This window comes from Alosa pseudoharengus, unplaced genomic scaffold, assembly GCF_046254945.1.
Source record: "Alosa pseudoharengus isolate Yale_2024_CS ecotype anadromous, Long Island Sound unplaced genomic scaffold, YU_APseudo_1.1 YU_APseudo_1.1_scf_16, whole genome shotgun sequence".
NCBI lineage: Eukaryota > Metazoa > Chordata > Actinopteri > Clupeiformes > Clupeidae > Alosa > Alosa pseudoharengus.
The window spans coordinates 6,428,475-6,451,414 of NW_027468630.1; the positions used below are offsets into that span (position 1 = coordinate 6,428,475).

A 22,940-nucleotide genomic window follows, 5' to 3' on the forward strand; every position below is an offset into this window, starting at 1 on the left:
AATAATGCTACAAAGTGATACACCAGGAGTACCAGGTTTGTATGGGTCAAAAACTGTATTCTCTATATATATTGCAAAATGAGCTTGAAGCCACTATGTCTTCCCTGATCACTCAGAAACTCTTCCACACCTCATTCCCAACCAAGATATTATTACTAAGAGACAGGATCAAGGACTGAAACCAGACGATACACCTGGGCTCAAGCGGACATAAATCCACGAAATCCTAATCTTGGCAAAGTCGAAAACACATTCAAACTCCATCAGGGTAAAAAAAAAAGCCCAGAGGAAACATATGAGCGAGAAACTTCAGGACCCTGGACAGCAGCCCGTGTGGATTTCACCCAGTTCTGAACACGACTTTGCCAACCACCTGGAGAGCATTAGAAGACATAGCCACACACAATTAATCATCATTAGCCAGACTGGGGACCATGCAGGGAGCATCTAGAAGGAGGCATAGTCAGCCAGCAAGCTCCCACTGGGAGAGGGTCTGGAAGACACAGCCCAGCCTTCACAGTGCACAGAGTTTTACTATTAGGGATGGTGATACATTGAAATACTGCTTGCGCTGTTGGTACACCATTACATTCGGAATTATATTTGTGAAATTAGAGCAATACTTATTTGAATAGGTAGAATATAATTTTGTTCATTAATGCAGAAGGACTCGACCTAAAAAAGATTAAAAAAGAAGTATACTAATTGAAAGCAAAAAAGTCATATATTCTCTGTTTATCTTTTTTTGTCTTTTTGTCTCATCCTGTCTCTGTTCTGACTCATGTAGCTTCAATGCTAGAAGACTGATGACCAACATGAATTTGTTTTGAGAAATGATTTGGATGTACAAACAATGTATATTGTGTTAGTGACTACAAACACTCTTATTTATGAAGTAGGCAGAAATAAGGGGGAATACTTTTTGCATTGATGTTGGATCCAGTTAGCAGGACACAATACGCAAGGCTAGTGTGGACTGGTTTGTGGGGGGGACAAAAGCAACAGGCACAAATTGCTGTGGGCCAGTAGAAAGGCTGAGGGAAAGGGCATTATTAGCCTGAAATGAGCTGGCTCAGAGATGACTGTATAAGCGCATGGAGAAAAAGAGGCAGAGATGAGACAGAAAACGGATGACAGAGAACTCGATGAGATTGCAGAAAGAAAGAGAAATGGCTCTATGGATACTGCAAAGTAAAAGGTCAACATGCCATTTCACAGACTCAAGCCTTACAGAGAAATGAGGTTTGTCCCTTTCTTTCTTTTCTCTCTCTCTCGCACTCTTTCATTCTGTATGTGTGTGTGTGTGTGTGTGTGTGTGAGAGAGAGAGCAATAGAAAGAGAGAGAGAGAGAGACAAGAGAGAGAGAGAGAGAGAGTATGTGTAATAACTAGGTGCTTGTTGCTGGCTTTTTAAGGTCACACAGTCTGAAGTGAATAATAAGCCTTGTCATAAACTCTTAATTTTGTTCTGCCCTGAACAAACACAAGTGTGTGTGTGTGTGTGTGTGTGCGTGTGTGTGTGTGTGTGTGTGTTTTGAATTAAATGAGACACAGGTCTGCTGTATTAAGTCATTTTAGATGGCAGCTCATCTGATCTGATTGTGTTTGTGTGTTTGTGAAAAAGAAGGCACTCCTGGGCTGTTATAGATCCTACTTTCCAAATTAACTTGTTTTGGCAAACAAACTATTCACAATAGAGATATATTATATATGAGCCAGGACACATAACAATTCCAAAATATAGCTTTGAATCCCAAATATTCAGTGAGTTGGTGAATAACACTCACATATTAACAATAATAAAAATGAATGACACAGAGGAACAAAACCAATCTATTATAGCTCCTCTAATAAAATGATTATTCTGGCTCCGTATGTGTGTGCCCTCAGACAGATAAAACAACCATACACACACACACACACACACACACACACACACACACACACACACACACACACACACACACACACATACAAATGGAGATAGAGAAGGAGAATCACAAGTGTGCACAAACATCTCCCCTACTCCTAATCTTCCCCCTGAAGCATTTGTGTGCTGTGTTAGTCTCAAACTCGGGCAACAAAAAAATAAACTGTCTTTCTCTCTCTCCATCACTCACACACACAGCCTGTTGGAGAGAGAGACATGCGGTGGAGAGAGTGAGAGATAACGAAAAGAAGATCAGGGATGTGTGGGAAGAACAAAGGAAGTTCAAGTCAAAATGAGGTGAAGGGGAGGATGGAGAAGAGGAGTTAAAGAAAGCAGGGGAGAAAAAAGAAGGGAAAGAGAAGTGAGTGGGACGAGGGAAAGGAGTTGAGATAATGACAAAGAGAGAAAAAAGTCAGAGAAAGAGAGAGTGGGAGCGTACAAAAAGAAGGGAACAGAAATAGAAACGGAAAGGGAAGGGCAGACAGATTTTTAGTTCCGACATGTCTGAGTTTAACCTCGTCCTCTGGCAAACAGGAAGAGTAAGCGGGGGTGGGGAAGGAGGGGTGTGTAGGGGAGGATGAAAGACTGGATCTCAAGACGAAATAATGAAGGAAGGCACGGAGACAGACAGCAGGGTGAACTGGGGGCAAAAAAGTTCTCCCGAGTCAAACTGGCGAAGAGGAACATGAGCTGACGCATGCAGAGGAGCAGGAACTTAAAACACCGGGGCTGAGATGGAGAGAGAGAGAGAGTGAGGCCAGGAGAGAGGGAGAGAAAGAGCGAGTGAGAGAGAGAGAGAGAGAGATGGAGAGAGAGAGAGAGAGGCCAGGAGAGAGGGAGAGAAAGAGCGAGTGAGAGAGAGAGAGAGAGAGAGGGAGAGAGGGAGAGTGAGTGAGGCCAGGAGAGAGGGAGAGGACCGGAATACTTTCATAAGAGGATATGAAGACCATGAGATGGCCTGAGGGAGCACAACTCAACTTGGCATCCCCTCTGCCTGAATATACTCACTCACACCCTCACGCACAGACAAAGAGAGAGAGAGAGAGAGAGAGATAGAAAGAGAGAAAGAGAGAGTCAGAGACATATTGTATCGTATGCTTATTTCATCAGTATTGTTCTTATTGCTGTTATTTGTAAAGCACTTTGGGTCAACCCTGTTGCATTAAATGTGCAAGAAAAATAAATTGACTTGACTTGACTTAAACACAGACTGACAACCTCCCATATGTCAATTTGATTGACAAGACATGTCAAAGGTCATCTGTAATGGCCTTTACTTTGACAGAGGTCAAGAGACAGTAGCTTTCCCCTGAGGGCTTTGCCAGGACAGCTCTTTTGCTTCATTGTAGGAGAGCACTGCAGATACAAATTAGTGTCCCAGCTTTCAGTTTACAGTCACGATGAATATGGATATGACTATGGATAAAGGATCTACTGTCTATTTTTTAAATGTCTGTCTTCACAATAATGTGAGTACACAGGAATTCATTTTTTGTACTTTTAAAACGGATCAACTGACAATAGAAATTGGTTCTAGACAGAGAATTAAATTGATTGAAAGGCATTCTCGTGTTATTTCATAGAACAGCACTCATACTATTTCACTATGTAGTTTACATTACAATGACATTTGCTTCTTGATTGATGTTGCTTGCTGCATAGCAACAGACTACTTGTGGTGGAACTGCTATTTTCAATCATCAACATGAAAACAAATACTGACAATAATATCCAAGCCTGGCTCTGAGCAAGACAATGAGAAAATATCTCGACTGTTCAGAAACAAGTAGACTTCCGAATATATATAGGACATTATCTGTTGATGTCCGTCTGAAAAACAGTTGGCCTAGATCTGTCTTTGCCCTATGCAAAGTGTGTCTGTCTGATTGTCTATATAAACTAGATGTACCGCAGAGCGGTACAAAATATGACCGCCGCCCAGTCCAGCACATTTTTTCCACAAAAAGAAATCACGCTGAAAGGCCTATATGATTCTAACTGTCTCACTAAATTGCATTATCCACACTCAATTCTCACTGGTATCTGCTAGACAACAAGTCCCAAAACATGATTAGTTCATAGATTTCACATGTAAAATGCATTTTATACAACCCCACCTCCATCTTGCCTGTTCATAATTCTGAGAAATTCTTGATTGTTTGTGTTATGTTTATGTTATGTGTGTGGGTGTGTGTGTGTGTGTGTGTGTGTGTGTGTGCGTGCTTGTGTGTGTGCCTGCGTATGTGCCTGTGCATGGAAGCGTACATATGTCTACTGTGTGAGTATATGTCATACGTATGATTACTGTGAATGTGTGTGTGTGCGTGTGTATCTGTTTGTGCACATGTGTGCACATGAAATGGGTTAACATGACCCCTGGAGGCAAATATACGGAAAAAAAATTGTCATCCTAGGCCCTACAGTTCTCAAGATATTCACAGAGAACTGTGTCTGGCCTACCCTCCTTTCGGGGGGTCCAGTCCAGCGGGGGGGCTACAGATCAAAACGAAAAATGACGGTTCCATGTTATCCATGTGGGGGTACATGCCCACCAAGTTTTGTGTACCCCGGTCTTTCAGTGTCCCGGGAATCCTTGTTGGTGTACGTCACTAAATGTACACATAAATTATTTTATTGTAAGGCCCCCCATGAACGAAAGTACACAAAACTTGGCATGCATTCGGAGGGTGTCATAATGATCCTACACTTTCAATTTCGTGCAGTTTTGACCTTGTCAGCCAGAGATATTTTGATGAAAACACCTAAATGTTTGCTTTTTAATGTTTAACTAGGTGGCGCTATACATGAAATAAGTGGTAATGGGATGGGTTGACATGGCCCCTTGAGATCAACATACAAAAAAAAGGTGGACCTCCTAGGCCCTACGGTTCTCGAGATATTCACAGAAAACTGTCTCCGGCCACCTACAGGCCAGTTGGTGTATAGTAACATAAATTAATTTATTGTGTGGCCCCCCATGAACGGAATTCCACGAAACTTGGCGTGCATTCAGAGGGTGTCATAATGATCCTACACTTCCAATTTCGTGCAGTTTTGACTATGTTAGGTCACAGATACCTGCGATTACAACACCTCATTTTTACTTTTTTGTGTTTAACTAGGTGGCGCTATACATGAAATGAGTGGTTATGGAATGGGTTGACATGGCCCCTTGAGATCAACTTACAAAAAAAAAATGGTCCTCCTAAACCTTACGGTTCTCGAGATATTCACAGAAAACTGTGTCTGCCCTACCCTCCTTTCGGGGGGTCCAGTCCAGCGGGGGGGCTACAGATCAAAACGAAAAACGATGGTTCCATGCTATCCATATGGGGTTACATGCCCACCAAGTTTCGTCTACCCCGGTCTTTCAGTGTCCCGGGACTCATTGACGGAAATTTGGACATGCGAAAAAAAAAAAAAAAAAAAAAAATCTGACTAAACCTATATGACCGCCGCTTCGCTGCGCGGCGGTCATAATAAGAGTTTCACAGAAATCTAAAAAATGTTTATGTCTTTGCATGTGTGTGTGTGGATGTGTGTGGTTGTGTGTGTGTGTGTCTGCGAGCGCACATATACATAATATGTATACATTTGTGTGTGTGTGTGAGTGTGTCCATGTGTGTGTGTGTGTGAGTGTGTCCATGTGTATGTGTGTCTATGTGTGTGTGTGTGTGTGTGTGTATGTGTGTCTATGTGTGTGTGTGTGTGTGTGTGTGTGTATGTGTGTCTATGTGTGTGTGTGTGTGTGTGTGTATGTGTGTGTGTGTGTGTGTGTGTGTTTATGTGTATGTGTGTCTATGTGTGTGTGTGTGTGTCTATGTGTATGTGTGTGTGTGAGTGTGTCCATGTGTATGTGTGTGTGTGTGTGTGTGTGTGTGCGTGCGTGCTGCCGTACACTGTGCACTGTTCTCATCCTCGCCTTGCATCCTCCAGGGGTTCTGAATGATTGAGTTGGAGCTGTTCTCCACTGTAAGAATCTGTCACAATCCATTATTTCAGCCCTCTGTCTCCCGGCTCACTGCCTCTTATTAAGTGACCAAACACACTCATAACGAGTGGGAGAGAGAGTGATGGCGAAAAAGGAGGAGAGTATTGAAGACAAGGCAAAGAAAACAGACGAGAAGAAGAAGTAAGGGCAATGATGGCTCCTTTATGACATGAGAGCACACACTGTTGCTAAAACAAGCTTTGCATCTTTTACACCAGTGGAAAAGTACAGAGACACACACACACTCAGAAAATAAAAGTGAATGTTGAAACTTGAAGTGAAATTTAACTGAAACATGAAATGCCCTCTCATATATGAGGGTTAATGTAAAGTTATTATTCAATGACAAATACAAATAAAACAAATGTGATGGCAGAATGTTGCCTATTTTCCACAGGAGCGGTTCCTCTACTAAACATAAACAGTCAGATGACTGAAGACCCTCTCCCTTGCAATATTAACCAAGGTGAAACCAAATTCTAGCATATGTATGTATGTACGTATGGATATATACTCTTTTGATCCTGTGGGGGAAATTTGGTCTCTGCATTTATCCCAATAGGCTATTCAAATTGCTCAGGTTTTTCTTTGCTCTCCGTAGCACACTCATGTTTCTGCGAAATGTGTCTTCTTAAATTCCAAAATAGATCTCACTGGAACAGTGTCACCACATAGTTATTCTTGCTCTACATTGTTAGTATCTAGTTGTTTTGTAGGAATAGTACGCTTGTAAGCCCTATGACTTTCAGTTTCCTTTCTAAAATATTTAGCAACTTTATCCCCAACGAACTTACTGTAACGTCGGCATGCTGGACTATGTGCTACGGACTCTGGGACAATGCATTCTGGGATACGGGGGAGAACTCTGGGGGTTGTTTGTGTGTGTTAATGTCTTTATTTACTGTTTTAATGTCTGTGTTTTAGTGTAGCGTGTTACCCTTTTAGGTCTTCCTCGTGTGTGATCCTTTTTGTGTGGGGGGCTGCGTCCACCCCTGTATGTGTAGTGTGTGTGTGTGTTTGACATGCCTAGTGTGTGCAGTGTTCGTAGTCTGCGTCCCTACCCCTGTTTCTGAATGCAAGCCAATAAAAACAGCGTTCAAACCAAGCTCTAACTAAGCCTACTCCGTTACATTACTTTGGCAAATATCTTTGTTCTGAAATGTAACGGTCTTGGTTTCATTATGAAGACATGACTTCTGGGTAGGTTTTAGCATGGCTCAGACTCGTGGTGTGAGCGATATCGAAGCAAAATTGGAGCGGTCCGCGCGCCAACAAAATTCCATCCACTCCGCTCATCGCTCGCTCGCGCTTTGCACATTGTATTATCCATGTGAAAACATTTCCAGAAACTATTTTCTTTAGCCTACTTATATAAAATCATTTGGCGAACCAAAACAGTGATATTGTACCATATGAGTTGCATGTGCAACAGAGATTTCTAAGGATTGCTGTAGGCTACAGTGGCGGCGACTAGCGTCGCGAGCCGAAACATTGCTAAGGTGCAGCTAAGAGAGTTCTAAGAGTGGTCCAGCGCATCGCGAAAAATTCATCCCTTTATTGAGTGCAAGATAAGAATAAGCCTTGCGTCATGCTTTCTGCTAGTGGTAAGATAGGGCCCATTGACTTATTATGACCGCCGCGCAGCGAAGCGTTTATCTTGAGAACTGTAGGGCCTAGGATGACCATTTTTTTCCGTAGGCACACACACAAGCACGCACACACACACACACACACACCCACACACATAAGAATTCAAGATTCAAGAATTTCTCAGAATTATGAATAGGCAAGATGGAGGTGGGGTTGTATAAAATGAATTTTACATGTGAAATCTATGAACTAATCATGTTTTGGTACTTGTTGTCTAGCAGATACCAGTGAGAATTGAGTGTGGATAATGCAATTTAGTGAGACAGTTAGAATCATATAGGCCTTTCAGCGTGATTTATTTTTGTGGAAAAAATGTGCTGGACTGGGAGGTGGTCATATTTTGTACCGCTCTGCGGTACATCTAGTTTTAAGAGGTCTTATCAAGACAAATTTACTCAACGCACTGACAGACAAATTTGCTTGTTTTCAGGATGAAACGTCTTATGCCACCCAATGTCAGTAGTAATATATGTTCTTACCTTAACTTTCACGAGTTGAGTCATACCTCTCCCGTGTCGGTACGTGCACTCAAACGCTCTGGTGCGCGGCTGGACTGTGTTAGCATGTTGCTATGCTAGCGGGCTTTGCCGTAACTAAGCGTAGAAGTAATCAAAAACATCCACGTTTTCCCAACTTAAATACAGTTGCACGAGTAGTTGATAGAAATGCTACGGCCACGCAACATGAAACGTGGCGATTTTCCAAGCGAATAAACAGGAGCACTACAATGTGTGGCGCAATAGCACTTGGGAGTACTTCGACCTAGCTTAGTAGTATTGTTAACACCTAATTGTAGATCCTATCCACCACAGAGTTTAGAATCCATGCTGGATCGACCCTCAGCCTCTCCCTCCCCTCTGAGCGAGAGAGAGGCACACACGCTAGATATGCGCTGATGGGCTATTATTTCAACCATAACTGCATAGCAAAACTTGTCATCCATCAGCCATCCATCAGCACCAAAGTTTTTTGACCAATTTTCGAAACGGCACCCGCCCACCATCCGCTGGTTGTTTTAATGTAGGCTATATGGGTGATGCAGCGCTGCTGACGTGAGGCTAGAAAGCCCTTGCCTGTTCTAGAAAGACTGATCCAATGCAGCAAATATATTAAAAGGCTAAAGTCGTACATTGGCTATGTTGTAGCCTATCCCCAGAATATCAGCAGCAAACTCAGTCTCTGTCTCGCAAAACAGTCTCCAAATAAAACGCACATCGGCCTGTTGCCTATTCTGCCAGCTTGTGACAATATATCGTCCAAAATGCTTGATTGCATTGCATTCTCCACATTTTTAGCTACATTTTCATGTACCACATCAGCATTTTTGTTCAGTGAATCTTTTGTAAATTGCTTTACAATTACCGTCGGGCCTATAGGCCTATTGCCTGGCTTGCCTCAGCTTCGGTCACGTCCTTTTACATTTTTATCATTTTAATAAAAAACGCAATTTGCCACATAATTTCAACATGCTCCTGGCCTACTAATTAATGCCTATTGTACTTTATTTTTTGCAAAAAGAAAGAAATCCTTGATAAAATAACAAGTCATTCACATTATAGGCTACTTTACACACTGTTATGTCAGGGTGACTGACAAGCCTGTTCTGAAGACTCCCATTAATTTTTACTGCAGGAGCGCGTCTTTTTCAGACAGACAGCGCAATTCATTTTAAAGCAATTTACAAAAGATTCACTGAACATGAATCTTGCTGATGTGGTACATGAAAATGTAGCTGATGCTGATGTGGTACATGAAAATGTAGCTAAAAATGTGGAGAATGCAATGCAATCAAGCATTTTGGACGATATATTGTCACAAGCTGGCAGAATAGGCAACAGGCCGATGTGCGTTTTAATTGGAGACTGTTTTGCGAGACAGAGACTGAGTTTGCTGCTGATATTCTGGGGATAGGCTACAACATAGCCAATGTACGACTTTAGCCTTTTAATATATTTGCTGCATTGGATCAGTCTTTCTAGAACAGGCAAGGGCTTTCTAGCCTCACGTCAGCAGCGCTGCATCACCCATATAGCCTACATTAAAACAACCAGCGGATGGTGGGCGGGTGCCGTTTCGAAAATTGGTCAAAAAACTTTGGTGCTGATGGATGGCTGATGGATGATAAGTTTTGCTATGCAGTTATGGTTGAAATAATAGCCCATCAGCGCATCTCTAGTGTGTGTGCCTCTCTCTCGCTCAGAGGGGAGGGAGAGGCTGAGGGTCGATCCAGCATGGATTCTAAACTCTGTAGTGGATAGGATCTACAATTAGGTGTTAACAATACTACTACGCTAAGTCGAAGTACTCCCAAGTGCTATTGCGCCACACATTGTAGTTCTCCTGTTTATTCGCTTGGAAAATCGCCACGTTTCATGTTCCGTGGCCGTAGCATTTCTATCAACTACTCGTGCAACTGTATTTAAAGGAACCATATGTAAGATTGTGGCCAAAACTGGTACTGCAATCACTTTCAAAATACTGAAGAGCGGTGTATCCCCTCCCCCTCCCCCCTGACTCAAGGTTGCCAACCCGGATGGCGAAACACTACTGACTTCGTGATTAGTAGATAGGTGGAGGGTGGCGCATCAGGCCAAAACACAACATGACATAACAAAACACAACATCAACATCAGTTGAGGGCTGCAACTTCACTTTTTAAATGACAATATCCTGGCCGGATTACTGTTGTCAGTGATATAAGTATTTGAAATGAACATGATTTATTCATGTCTAGTGAAATATCAGGGCCATTTTATGATTAATTGAAATATTTTTCTTACATACGGCTCCTTTAAGTCGGGAAAACTTAGATGTTTTTGATTACTTCTACGCTTAGTTACGGCAAAGCCCGCTAGCATAGCAACATGCTAACACAGTCCAGCCGCGCACCAGAGCGTTTGAGTGCACGTACCGACACGGGCAAGGGCGTCGTAGTGGGGGGACAAGTGGGAATAAATTACCCGGGCCCCAAGTGGGGGGAGGGCCCCTAAGGAGTTGAATTTTATTTTCCTTAATAATAAATAATTTCCTTAATTTAAAGATCTTAATAAATGTTATTAACTAATATAGATGCAAATATTTCGGGTAAATGCATCAGTTGATTGATGTATTAAATTGTGTCCAAGCCAACATTGTTTGAGGGCAGGCACCCTCTCCCTTGCACGAAATGGTTCAGTCCGCCTTCCCCTGCTAGGCGCATTTTTGAAGTAACGTTCATTCTGCCGAAGCGGCAACGCAGACGGTCACGGTGTGAAGATGTTTAAGTCTAAGAAAGCTAAATCCGGTTCCCAGAAAAGAAGAGAGGCAAGAAAGGGAGAAAAAAAGAAATGAGGGAAAACAAATGTTAACAGCCTTCTTTCCCAAGAAAGGTGAGCCCAATGTGAAAGCAATAGTCTACAAATGAAATGAACTCCTGAAGGTTACAAAACACTTCAATACCACCGCGAATCCGCGATTATCAGTGCTAAAACAGCATTAACACAAAATTAGAAATAACATGATGCCTGATTTATAGCCTACCACAACATTTCAATAGCCTACTAATTCGAAAATTATTATGAGCTAATAGCTTAACTTAGTAGGCTCAATGTTATAGCCTATAGGTTCATGAGGAAAGGCTGTCAAATTAGTAGCAAAGCTAACTTGTGAAACGCATCACACTCAGTTTCATAAACTCACAGAGGGTGATGCAGCAGCAGCAGAGCTGTTCTCTCAGCCAAAAGTGTTTTCATTCATTTCATGTTCTAGCTTTTAAACATTCTTCAAATAAAACAGAAATTCAGAAAAGGCTTGGGTAATACGATTATTTTCTGTTATACAGTACATATAAGAGTTTAATTATTTAATTAATTCAATGTGTGATTAGATAGTACTTAGTTGTGAACCTCATGCTTCATGCTTACAGCCGGTGGTTGGTTGGTTGGGGGGGGGGGCATGGCCACCACTTGTGCATAGGGCCCAGAATTTGGTGCTACGCCCCTGGACACGGGAGAGGTATGACTCAACTCGTGAAAGTTAAGGTAAGAACATATATTACTACTGACATTGGGTGGCGTGTTCCTTTAAGGCTCTTTATACTGAAAACAATACTAGATTCTTTGATCTTGATATAAGATTAGTAAGACTTGGTTAGATTTTATTAGATTAGCAGTTTTTGCAGTGCGCACACACACACGCACACACATACCTTAATGAAAAAATTACACACCCACATACTAATTTTTATAAACCACTGTGTCTGACAATCAAAGCAATCAAGGAACTTGCTGAGCAAAATTAACCCCGACTATGCCTTTGTTCAGCGGATAGCTATCTACATAATGTTTAGAGATCATACACCCCAGTAATGAGTCAGCCAAAGCAATTATGACAGTCAACAAACACATAAGCATCACCCAACAGTTCTGCCCACTACCAAAACATGAGAGGAAGCCTTTCATGGGAAATTAAATTCCCGTATAAGCATCACAGTGAACACATTGACCACACAATAACGGATGTCTTTAGAGAGAACGTTCAAAAGAACAGCAAACTAGCTTGCAAACTAGAGATTACAACATGCTAAATGAATAGGAAGCAGATTTAGAGCATGTACATATCATTAGTGGAGGAGAAGAACAGCAATGTAACTGTAGCAGGCATGAGGTTTTGTTTCATCATGACTGTATGTGCAAAGCTCTACTCACACACAAATTCTCACACACAAACACACACACACATGCATGCAGTCACACAAATAAAGAGAAAGAGAACATGCATGTGGAAGAGGCAGCTTTTTAAGCTGTCGCTTGATCAGCTACATCCCATTTGATTTCCTTTCCATTTATCACATATTATGCAAAGTGGATTTCATACATCCCAATAAAGCATGAAATGTAGATAATGCCCCATCAAAACCACCACTCTCCCTCACACACACACACACACACACGAAAGTCTGGATTTCTGTCACCCTGTGGCTGGATTTAAAATGTGGGCTTGTCTGTCTGTCTAGCCCAAAGCCTCTGAGGGCATTTCATGCATCTCATTGGAAACCTGCTCAGAGATGGAGTGGATGGATACTACATTTCGGATGTCAAATCTTTTAAAATTGCCTATGCATAAGCATTCATATGCAGCCTCTAATAGCGTTCTGCTATTTCCAAAAGTATTCTCTCTCTCTCTCTCATTGTGTGTGTGTATGTGTGCATGCATGAAAACCTTTGGTATGACAGCCATAAATGGATTGCAATGGCTCTTTTACTTTATTGAAAACTGCACATGTACACACACACACACACACACACACACACACACACACACGCACACACCAAACACTAGTTCCAGGCACCTGGATCTGTTCTATGACACAGACACAGCAGGGCAGCTTCTCAGAGAGAGAGAGAGAGAGAGAGAGAGAGAGAGAGAGAGAGGGATTGGGATTGGCACCTCAGTAGAGCAGATGAGAAGGATAGGGGAGGATAGGGTTGCCAACCATCCCGAATTGTGCGGGACATCCCGTATTTTGGGTGATTTTGATTTGTCCCGCCAGGGACAGCACCACTCCCGATCTTGTTAACTTGTCAATAGTAGGCTACTGTAAACGCACCTGGAACAAAGTGGCAGGTGCCACAAAATCTCGCACTGTGCGCACGCACCAAGGGACAGAAGGGGCACCATAATTTAGCCAGAGAAGCTTTACTGCAAACTGCTTTTCACTCTTCTTAGAGAACGATTACAATGTCAAAATGCAGCAACAGCATCTGGTAACACTTTATAATAACTACACACAATTCATCAATTATTAAGCCTTTGTTACTTATTAGTTAATGGTTTGTTCATCATTAGTAGTTTCTTGTTCATACATAATTTATCATCAGTAAAGCATTTGTTCACACAATTATAAATGGTTTGTTCATAGTAAATAAGCCTATCCAAAAATATGTTTGTAAGTACATGATTTATACTTAATAAGTAATGAAACAACCACTTATAATGAAATCATTTTCTTATTATAAACCAGTTGCAAACTATTACAAAATGCTTTGATCATCATTTGTAAAGCATTGTTCCTATGTTGATTCTCATAAACAGAGTAAATGTGTTGCAAGGCATAAAAAGTCCTCACTTTAGATGAGCTCACAAAATATCATTAACTAACCACTTGTAACTCCTGAGTTAATTATGAATTATAGTATTAGGAAGTGGTTTATAAAATATGTATCCTCACCCTAACTAATCATTAGTGCATGTGTATGTTACAACTGTTAAATAATGGAAATATTACTTAATCAAAAACATATTATTGCATCATTTATTAAGTATTAACAATAATGTATAAACATATTTTAGATATAGGCTTATTTACTATGAACAAACTATTTATAACTGTGTGAACAAATGCTTTACTGATGATAAATTAGAAATTACTAATGATGAACAAACCATTAACTAATAAGTAACAAAGGCTTAATAAATTATGAATTGTGTGTAGTTATTATAAAGTGTTACCCAGCATCTTACATAAGGATGATACTTTTTGGGTCCTCTCAGTCTCTCTACTATGCAGCAGATCTAACTTGAACGTTATGCTACTCGTTTTAATTGGGAACGAGAGGGAGAGAGGGGAAGTTTCCAGCTGGCTTGTGATTGTTGGTAATTGATTTCATTTTTTTAATATAAGAAACTTTTAAAAGGAAATCATGAGAACAACAAAAACAATGCGAGGAGATTGCGGAGATTATCCGGTTCACACTATGCTACTGACCATTTACAAAATGTGAGGGCACTTTGACATAGGCTGCCCGCACTGTGATTTGGACTGATAGAATATGAAGTGTGGTCAATTGCCTTTGTGTAATGGAATTGGTGAGTCTTGAAGTCTTCAATAATCCGTTTCCCTTAAACTAAGCATTTACATGAAGCACATGATAGGCTATGCCAATTGAAACACTTTCCACTCAGATAGCTAGGTGGCTACCAGGTTCATAATTCACTATTAATTGCAAACAGAAAATATCTAGCTAGCATCATTACATGCTTCTATTTCCACAGGAATGAAGAGTTTGTGGAATGACCATAGGCTATATTTGAATGGAGCTGGCAAAATATGAATACCGTGTAGACATATTTGTAAATTCGTTTTTTTTTTGTTTTTTGTTTTTTTGGCGGGGGGGGGGGGGGTCCCGCATTTGAAGTGAACTGTCCCTCATTTGGGGTTGAGGAAGTTGGCAACCCTAGGGGAGGAGATGGGAGGATGGGAAGGGACAGAGACGTTGGAGGGTGGAGTGATGTAAACAAATTAAAGCTGCAGATGGGTGGAGCGATGAAAGAATGGAGAGAAAGAGAGGGAAGATGAAAGAGAGGGAAGATGAGGAGAAGGGGAAGGCGATGAAGAGGTAGAGGGGGCATAATGTGAGTAGTGGAGGGGGGCACTGAAAAAAAGAGATAGGGAGGATGGAGCATTGGAACATGTGGCGATATCGTGAAACTGAGGTGTACATTATAGGAACGGATAGAGAGATGTGTATGAAGAGAGGTTAAGCCATTAACCTTAACCATTAAGGAAAGACCTTAACTGCTTGGTTGTGACCTTTCAGAGAACAGTGTTTCCCACATAATTGAATTCTATTTGTGGTGGTAGGTTTGCAGAATTAACTTGAATGCAACAGTTTTTAACAAATTAGCGCAGCGTGGTTATGATGCTAACAGATTTAAGCACAATTTAGCCAGTTTGCTTCTATGCCTTGCAGGACTGTTAATGTTTACTTTAAACAGGCTTGTAGGTTCTTTTAGAGACAGAGACAAGGAGAGGCTGTACGAAGGTGCACATAGCTCTACAATGAACAAATTCCATCCAATTTAAATAGTACAACATGGAAAATTGTGTGGTGGTCAATGTTGATATTGTGGTGGGCCGCCACAAATGAGTCAATATATGGGAAACACTGGAGAATACAGCACCAGATTACTCACTGACACTGACTGACAGACAGACAGTCAGAACCTTCACAGTAATCTTTCTGAGGAAAACTCCTTCAATCCATCAAATCAAATGTCAGATGCTGATCATTTTGAAAATTCCACAATATGTATAAGTATAAGTATATATACTCTTTCGATCCCTTGAGGGAAATTTGGTCTCTGCATTTATCCCAATCTGTGAATTAGTGAAACACACACAGCACACAGTGTACACACAGTGAGGTGAAGCACACACTAATCCCGGCGCAGTGAGCTGCCTGCATCAACAGCAGCGCTCGGGGAGCAGTGAGGGGTTAGGTGCTTTGCTCAAGGGCACTTCAGCCGTGTCTACTGGTCGGGGTTCGAACCGGCAACCCTCCGGTTACAGGTCCGAAGTGCTAACCAGTAGGACACGGCCGCCCTATGTGTTCTTAATTAAAGGAAAATTCCGGTATTTGGCACTTTGAGTCCCTTTTCTGGTTTGTTTTGGATGAACTAGAGTGGTGGACACCGAAATTTTGACGATTGGTCCTGTCTCGACTTTTCTGACTCGTTTTGAATCGCCTTTGACTACTCAGAGTGGCTACCAACCGGCATACTGTAGGCTAGGCTACTCAAACATGTCCTAAAACAACCCTTAACGTTCGTTTTCAAAACTGTGCAACTCACCGAGTGGTTAGTGGTGTTCGTTGATTATTAAAAGCAAATATATCGGCACAATGTATGATTTCCAGCCGTCTTATTTGCTATTGTGGAACTATTTATTCAGACACCTCACAACGTGTATAAACTTCCGCTCAATATTTGAACCTGAAGCATAGACGATGGCGCAGTAATATCAATGTGCAATGAGTCTTCCAGAAATCAATGGGATTTTACAAAATGCCAAATAAAACACGACAGAAACTTGTTTTGGAACATCAACGAACACCACTAACCACTCGGTGAGTTGCACAGTTTTGAAAACGAACGTTAAGGGTTGTTTTAGGACATGTTTGAGTAGCCTACAGTATGCCTGTTGGCAGCCACTCTGAGTAGTCAAAGGCGATTCAAAACGAGTCAGAAAGGTCGAGACAGGATCAATCGTCAAAATTTCGGTCCACCACTCTAGTTCATCCAAAACAAACCAGAAAAGGGACTCAAAGTGCTAAATACCGGAATTTTCCTTTAAGTACCTAGTAAACGCTCTCACAAAATAATTTTTTATGCAAATTCTTGCCTTCTTGTCTTGTCTGCTGCTTTGAGTGGAAAATGTCTCCTGCATTACTTATTAAGCATCTTGAATGTGAGTATAAAAACAGTATGATAATTTCATTCTGATCACATTTGAGCCACTCAGTGTCTTCATTGAAGGCCCATTCATCCTTTAATGCCCAATTATCCTTATTATCCCATAAAAAATATCTTCCCGTAGCTAAATCACATGCGGGATGTTTGAAATGATGCCATAAACAAATGATCTTGGATTAGCACAGATCTCAGATGCATTTACACATCTAAAGAGCCTTACATCTCTCTCTCTCTGTTCTACCAGGCATGCCTGCATTGTTTTAAACACACACATCTGATTGACCTAGAACACAAATGGCTGCTGTCCAGACATTTAATTTGTAGAAGCGTCACAGGAGGAGAGAGAGAGAGAAGAGAAGAGTGATGTGGGCCAACTCAAACTTCATTAACCCCAGGGTTAAAAGAGCCTACAACTCTCATCACTCTCTCCCTCTTCTCTTCTCCCCTCAAGCCTCTGTCTCTCTGTCTGCCTCGCTCTCTTTCTTGCCCTCTCCTTCTCTCTCATACACACACACACACACACACACAGACACACACACACACACACACAAACCCAACCACAGACACACATTAGTCTAAGCCTAACTCGCCTGTAAGAAGGTGAACTACATGAATGAGGCGGCTGGTTCGTTTATAATCCATTATGTGTGAGTTCACACATCACTTCCAAACTTCCCAACACAATTATCACATGACTAAAACGTGAAGGAGTAGACAGCCTTACAACCATGAATATATTGAGAGCCCATGCTGTCCAGATGTAGAAAAATAGCCTGTCTCCACATCTTTGTCCTTCCAGTGTTATGTGAAAGGGAAGACTAATGGTATACAGAAGTGTCAAGCAGGGATGTAGTGGAGGCTAAACGCAAGTAAACGCAGTTTATCCACCTCTGAAATTTCAAAAATAGAGTTTATCCACCTCTCCAACACCACTCCAACGGATCGATCCCAGATGAATGAGTGGAGCTAGGCGGAACGAAATTCATCTGGCAAGAGTCAGGTTAAGAAAGTACTGGTTCCCCATAAAAATGCAAGCTGCATTTAGTCTTCGAAACATTCCTGTTTGTGATTCACACACCCAATGACATGACCCCATCCTTGGCAGTGGGTATTGCTATTGCTGAATGCACGCTACAATTTGCAGAACTGTCACCAAGCTATCTTCCCTCTTTAAGCAGCTTGAGCTTCACTTCAAGACTCCGATGAGCTGAACAGCAGAGCCTTTTCACTTTGCCAAGTGCAGAGACAGCAGTGAGAGAGAGAGCACACTGTGCATGTCAATGTAATCTATCTTTTACGGCAGCCTAGCTTGCGATAGACACTGGCATCAGTGTGGAGGGTACTTTGCCCAATGATGCCCTCACTGCTTAATTCCACAGCTGAGCTGAGTATAGCTTGGATACAGGTAGTCAGTGTGCCCAATAAAAGACTAATCTCTCTCTCTCTGTGTTTGTGTGTGTGTGTGTGTGTGTGTGTGTGTGTGTGTGTGTGACAGATGTAGAAGATTTGTGTGGAGCACCTATGCATGTGCATGCATGATATGTAGCAGGCTTACTTGCCATCAGGTTTCACCACATTTTACTATATTGAAATTACAAAAACAGGTCAGCACTGGCGTGTCTTCCATGGCCAGCTTTATGCTCCGTGGAACATGCATAGCACTGAGCAGATATTGTGTGGAATGGATGCTTCTTTTAGTATCGTTGAACATCATTGGTGTCCTACCTTTTCCATAGCTGAACTGCAGCCTGAAGACTTTGCCCTGGTGGATGTGCAGGTAGGTGAACCACACGGCGAATGTCAGGAACACCAGCAGCAACAGGAGCTTGAGCTGCTTTCGGATTTTCTTCAGGGGGAAGCGCGGCATCCTCACACTCAAAGTCTCGGTCTCTCTCTCTCTCTCTGTCTGCCTCTGTGTGTGTGTGTGTGTGTGTGTCTCTCTCTCTCAGACACACATACACACCTAGAACACTCAGCTCAGACACACAGGGGGAGAAATGCCAGGGGACAGAATGTATGGAAGATCTAGGTTGAGGCAACCAGAGGAGTGGACCGGGGATTATGGAGTGGGCCGGGGATTATGGAGAAAGAGAACACAATGTGCAATCAGTCGATTCTCTAGTAGAGTGAGAACCATGTCTCACTCTAGTAGAGTGAGAACCATGATAACTCAAGCACCCACAAAGCTGAGGAGGGCCTGCAAAAGTCAAAATGGCTTGTTTATTTAGGCCCCTCAAGCACCATAATCCATAAATAGGCCTATTACAAGACACAAATGAACACAGCCCATGATTGTCTCTACATTGCACATCCTATTTCTGAACTAGGAGTGCTCTAAAGTTGTAGAGTGAAGATTCTGAAACTTAAACACTTTAATGCATTTTACCAACGAGTCCACTTTTCCTGACCTTACTTTTCTCAAGAACGAAACAAAATACAGTCACAAATAGGCTGCTATATGAAGCCATTTGTCAATAAACTTTTCCAATAGAAACTGACAAAGCTTAAGCCTCACCTTAGGACTCCTTTCCATTGATGTCCATTTGCGATTCAAGTTGCTATCGCAACTTTGGAATAGATCAGTCCCCATAATAACAGAAACCATTCCTGCTCAAGGAGCTACGGGTCCACAAATGAAGTAAACGGTCATGCCAACGGGCACAATGTGTGCCTTCTTAATGCGGTAGACAGGGAGCTGCGACGCGTCGTGTGTTGAGCATCCTCGCTGTGCCCATTCTGAAAGTGAGTTCGAGGGTCCGACTCTTTTGTCCTTCCTTTGCTTAATATCTTGCGGGCTCTAAAGAAACAAAGGATTGTCTCCCATTTCGGTTTATCACAACCATTCACTGCAGTGTGATGTTAGGAGCATTCGCTAAAGTCATCATCATGGACGTGGAGTAATCATGACTGACTACTATGGCACGTTAATGCACTCGTACGCTTGTGGGCAAATCCATTATAACGGCAGTTAATCCATCTTTCCCGCTGATTCTCGTCTTCTGATATTTCCTAATGGCGCGCGCACGGTCGAACATGCATTAATATGATGACCCGCCTTTTATTGTTCCGTGATCATCGCAGAGACAAACGGATAAGAGCAGTACTGCTAATCGTTGATGTGTCTTGCGAGGTACTTTCACTGTTGGGGTCGCCCAGCTGCTGACCGCACGTCCTAGATGTGAACTGTCAAACAGACCTGCCTAAACGCATGCCTTGCTGAGATCTGTCACAAGCTTGGTCAGGTAACTTTCACTGTAGATGTGGCAATATCCTCCTGGAAGACGTCACGAAACAAAATATCTGATTCCTTGCCTGAGAACATCACTGTAAAAAATAATACTGTGGTTTTGTTGCTTTAACATAATTTGTTTAGTTAATATAACTAAACTCTGTGAAAATTGTCGAGTCAAAAAGAAATACTAAGTTTTCACTGATTCAACTTTGTTCTAAGTTCAATGAACAAGCACTTTGTTGTCTTCACTTAAATGAACAAGTAGCCCTAACAAAACACGACACATGCTCGTTACTGCCACCTCTGGCCAGACCTGTTTACATCACTTTGCCCTGTTGGAAGAAAAGCACATGGAGGAATCGTCTCAACTTTCATCCGACGTAATCCGTCAATATTCAGTGTTTTTGGTGAGTAAACTTTAGTACACAACCACTCAATGAATTGAATGAGTAGAACTATTTCCATATAATTGGATGAAACACTTGCATTTCGTAGATATTTTCGCTTAACCACATATCTCGCTAGTACCAGTAAAAGCTAGCTATCATAATGCTGTAATGTACCAAGCCACTTGAAGAAAACAAGTCTTTTCTCTATTCCTTATGGTTATTTCCCCTTGTGTATTTAAAATAGCTAAGGAGATGTTTTTGTTTGTTTGTTTAAGGCAAGCCAAGTTGGTTGGTGGTTATCTATTTGCATACATTCACTTAGATGGGTACGAACTAGCCTGCTAACTAACGGAAGCTTCTCTTGTCCATCAGCATGTTCTCCCTTCACAAGGACTAATGACAATTTAACCTTAATTCAGATTAGTAAGGGTGATATGTTTGTTTTCACAGTTTGAGCCAAAAGTTTACTTTAAAAACAGCACTGAGAGTGTGTGGCAAGAAATGAGTCAATATCAAAGATCCTTTAGTAGCCTACATCCTATATCAACCATCTCCGATGCTATTTAGCACAGTGGACATAAATGTAGAATATTATTAACCCATTAAGCATATCTTTATTAAGCATGACTTCATTCTCACTATGTTTAGTATAGGTGATAAAAGTTACCTAAGCATTTTTACAGTGTTCATAGAAAGTCCTCATTCAAATCTGAATAATATTGTGTATCATAATGTAGGCCATGTAGTATCAATGTTTAACAGATATCTCAATAGGCCTAATGCTTTTACAAACACATTTTTGTGCATTAAAATCTCAGATGCTTGTAATTTATCTCTGTTACAGAAGAGTGTTAATGAAGTGGACCTGTAAACTGAGCCCATTTTCAACACGGAATCAGAGGGTCATCAGAAGATATACTCTGAAGCACGGACAGCACAGCCACTTTTGCCCCTTGCTCTGCTTGTTTTATCACCTTCAGAAAGCAAGTTGACCTCAACGGACATTTCTACACACAATTGACTTTTTTTTATTTTATAGTGTCACCAGGTATTAACAGAATTGCCTGTAGAATGAACACAAAAATATTGATTTAATGTCTTTTATCTTTTCTTTTTTGTTGTCATATTCTGCATTCACTGCATCCTCACGGAATTCAACTGTCTGATGTCTGCTGATCTCTTGAGAACCTTCCTCAGTGAACTTGATGAATATCTGCCCATGTTTCTTGTCCTTTTCAGAAAAAGGGACCCTGCCATCACAAGCTCCAAGACATTCTTAGATAGCTTGATGCTCATGTAAGTATTGAACATATGACTCCTGCATTCTATGATGTGAATATTAATGAGCTCAGAGTTTTTTCTATTTTGTTTTTGTTTAACATTGTGTTTGCATTTGTGTGTTTCCTTTTGCATTTCAGGATTCCAACCAGAATAAGCAAACAACCTGCTTGGCATGCCCCACTTTCTTCGTCAAGATACTTCCAGCATTCTAAAGACCTGTGAGGTAGGTTTAGCAAATGACTTTAAATGTGATTTGGAAGCACTGGTTGAAATACAAGGACATGCTCTACAGATGGAAACTCATCATTTTATAAAGCATGTAACATTGTATTTGAACTAAGCAGATTATTTTAACTGTTCTAAACTGTAATAGAATAAAAGCATGTCCCTGGTAATGAGTTAAATATTCACCTTTCTGGTGATTTGTTTTTCAGCCAACTGGTCCAGTTGAAGATGTCTTAAAAGAAACCAGTGTGGGGATCCTGATCGTGTATGAGGACTGCAGCAAATGCGTAGTTCTACAAAATCAATCACATATGTCTTGTTTTGGAGGAACAGTTTATCGTCATGGACATTTCCAATATTCCAAAGGCCTTTGAACTCTTTGGACTGATGGGTCTCAATATGGACTACCCGAAGCATCTAAAATTCACGTTTGAAGTACAAAAGCTGTTCTTGAACATTGGAAGGAGCTCCTCTTCACATGAACATTGCAGCTGCTTTCTCCAAAACAGGCTGCTTGGTAAAGAGTAGTACAACAACCTTCCGTAGAACTTGGACTTGGTCCTCAGTTTTGATTTGTTTTTATGTGTGTTTTCAGATTATTTTTTCTAATGTAGCATAATGGGTTTCCCCCCCCCCAAATTTGATGTGCTGTACATCCACCTGTGTATTTTTAGTTAGTTTTTGTTTTTTTCTTCGATATTATGATGTGCATCCTCTCTTTGAAAAAAATAAGTATAAAAGTTTTTAAAAGTTAATAAAACTAACAAGGAAAATACATGTCTGAACAAATTTATTTCAACTAATGATCCTATTTTGAAACAACATGTAAATTAATCAAGTTAACTTACATGGCTTTTTTGACACAACAAGAGTCTATGTAAAATTTTCAGTTGACTTAACTAAGAAAGATAAGTTAAATCAAATTTAATTTTATGTCAAGTTAACTCAAAAACGTTATGTCAAGTTAACTCAAAAACGTAAGGCAGCGGGGTAACAAACCTTTTTAAGTTAA

At 41.2% G+C, this 22,940-nt stretch overlaps 1 protein-coding gene and 1 long non-coding RNA gene across 2 annotated transcripts in view; one reads left to right on the top strand and one right to left on the bottom strand.

Moving 5' to 3' along the window:
• LOC143126073 (N-acetyl-beta-glucosaminyl-glycoprotein 4-beta-N-acetylgalactosaminyltransferase 1-like) overlaps positions 1-18,668 on the bottom strand; it is a 57,949-nt gene extending 39,281 nt beyond the window's left edge. Inside the window, exon 1 of the mRNA XM_076287992.1 lies at positions 18,527-18,668. Coding sequence (XP_076144107.1) covers positions 18,527-18,668 — 142 coding nt within the window. The remainder of the gene's footprint in view (positions 1-18,526) is intronic.
• Positions 18,669-21,627: 2,959 nt separating this feature from the next.
• On the top strand, positions 21,628-22,940 carry LOC143125431 (uncharacterized). Its single transcript, XR_012987260.1, has 3 exons — positions 21,628-21,718; positions 21,841-21,926; positions 22,138-22,940. It is a non-coding gene; the product is annotated as an uncharacterized LOC143125431 (long non-coding RNA).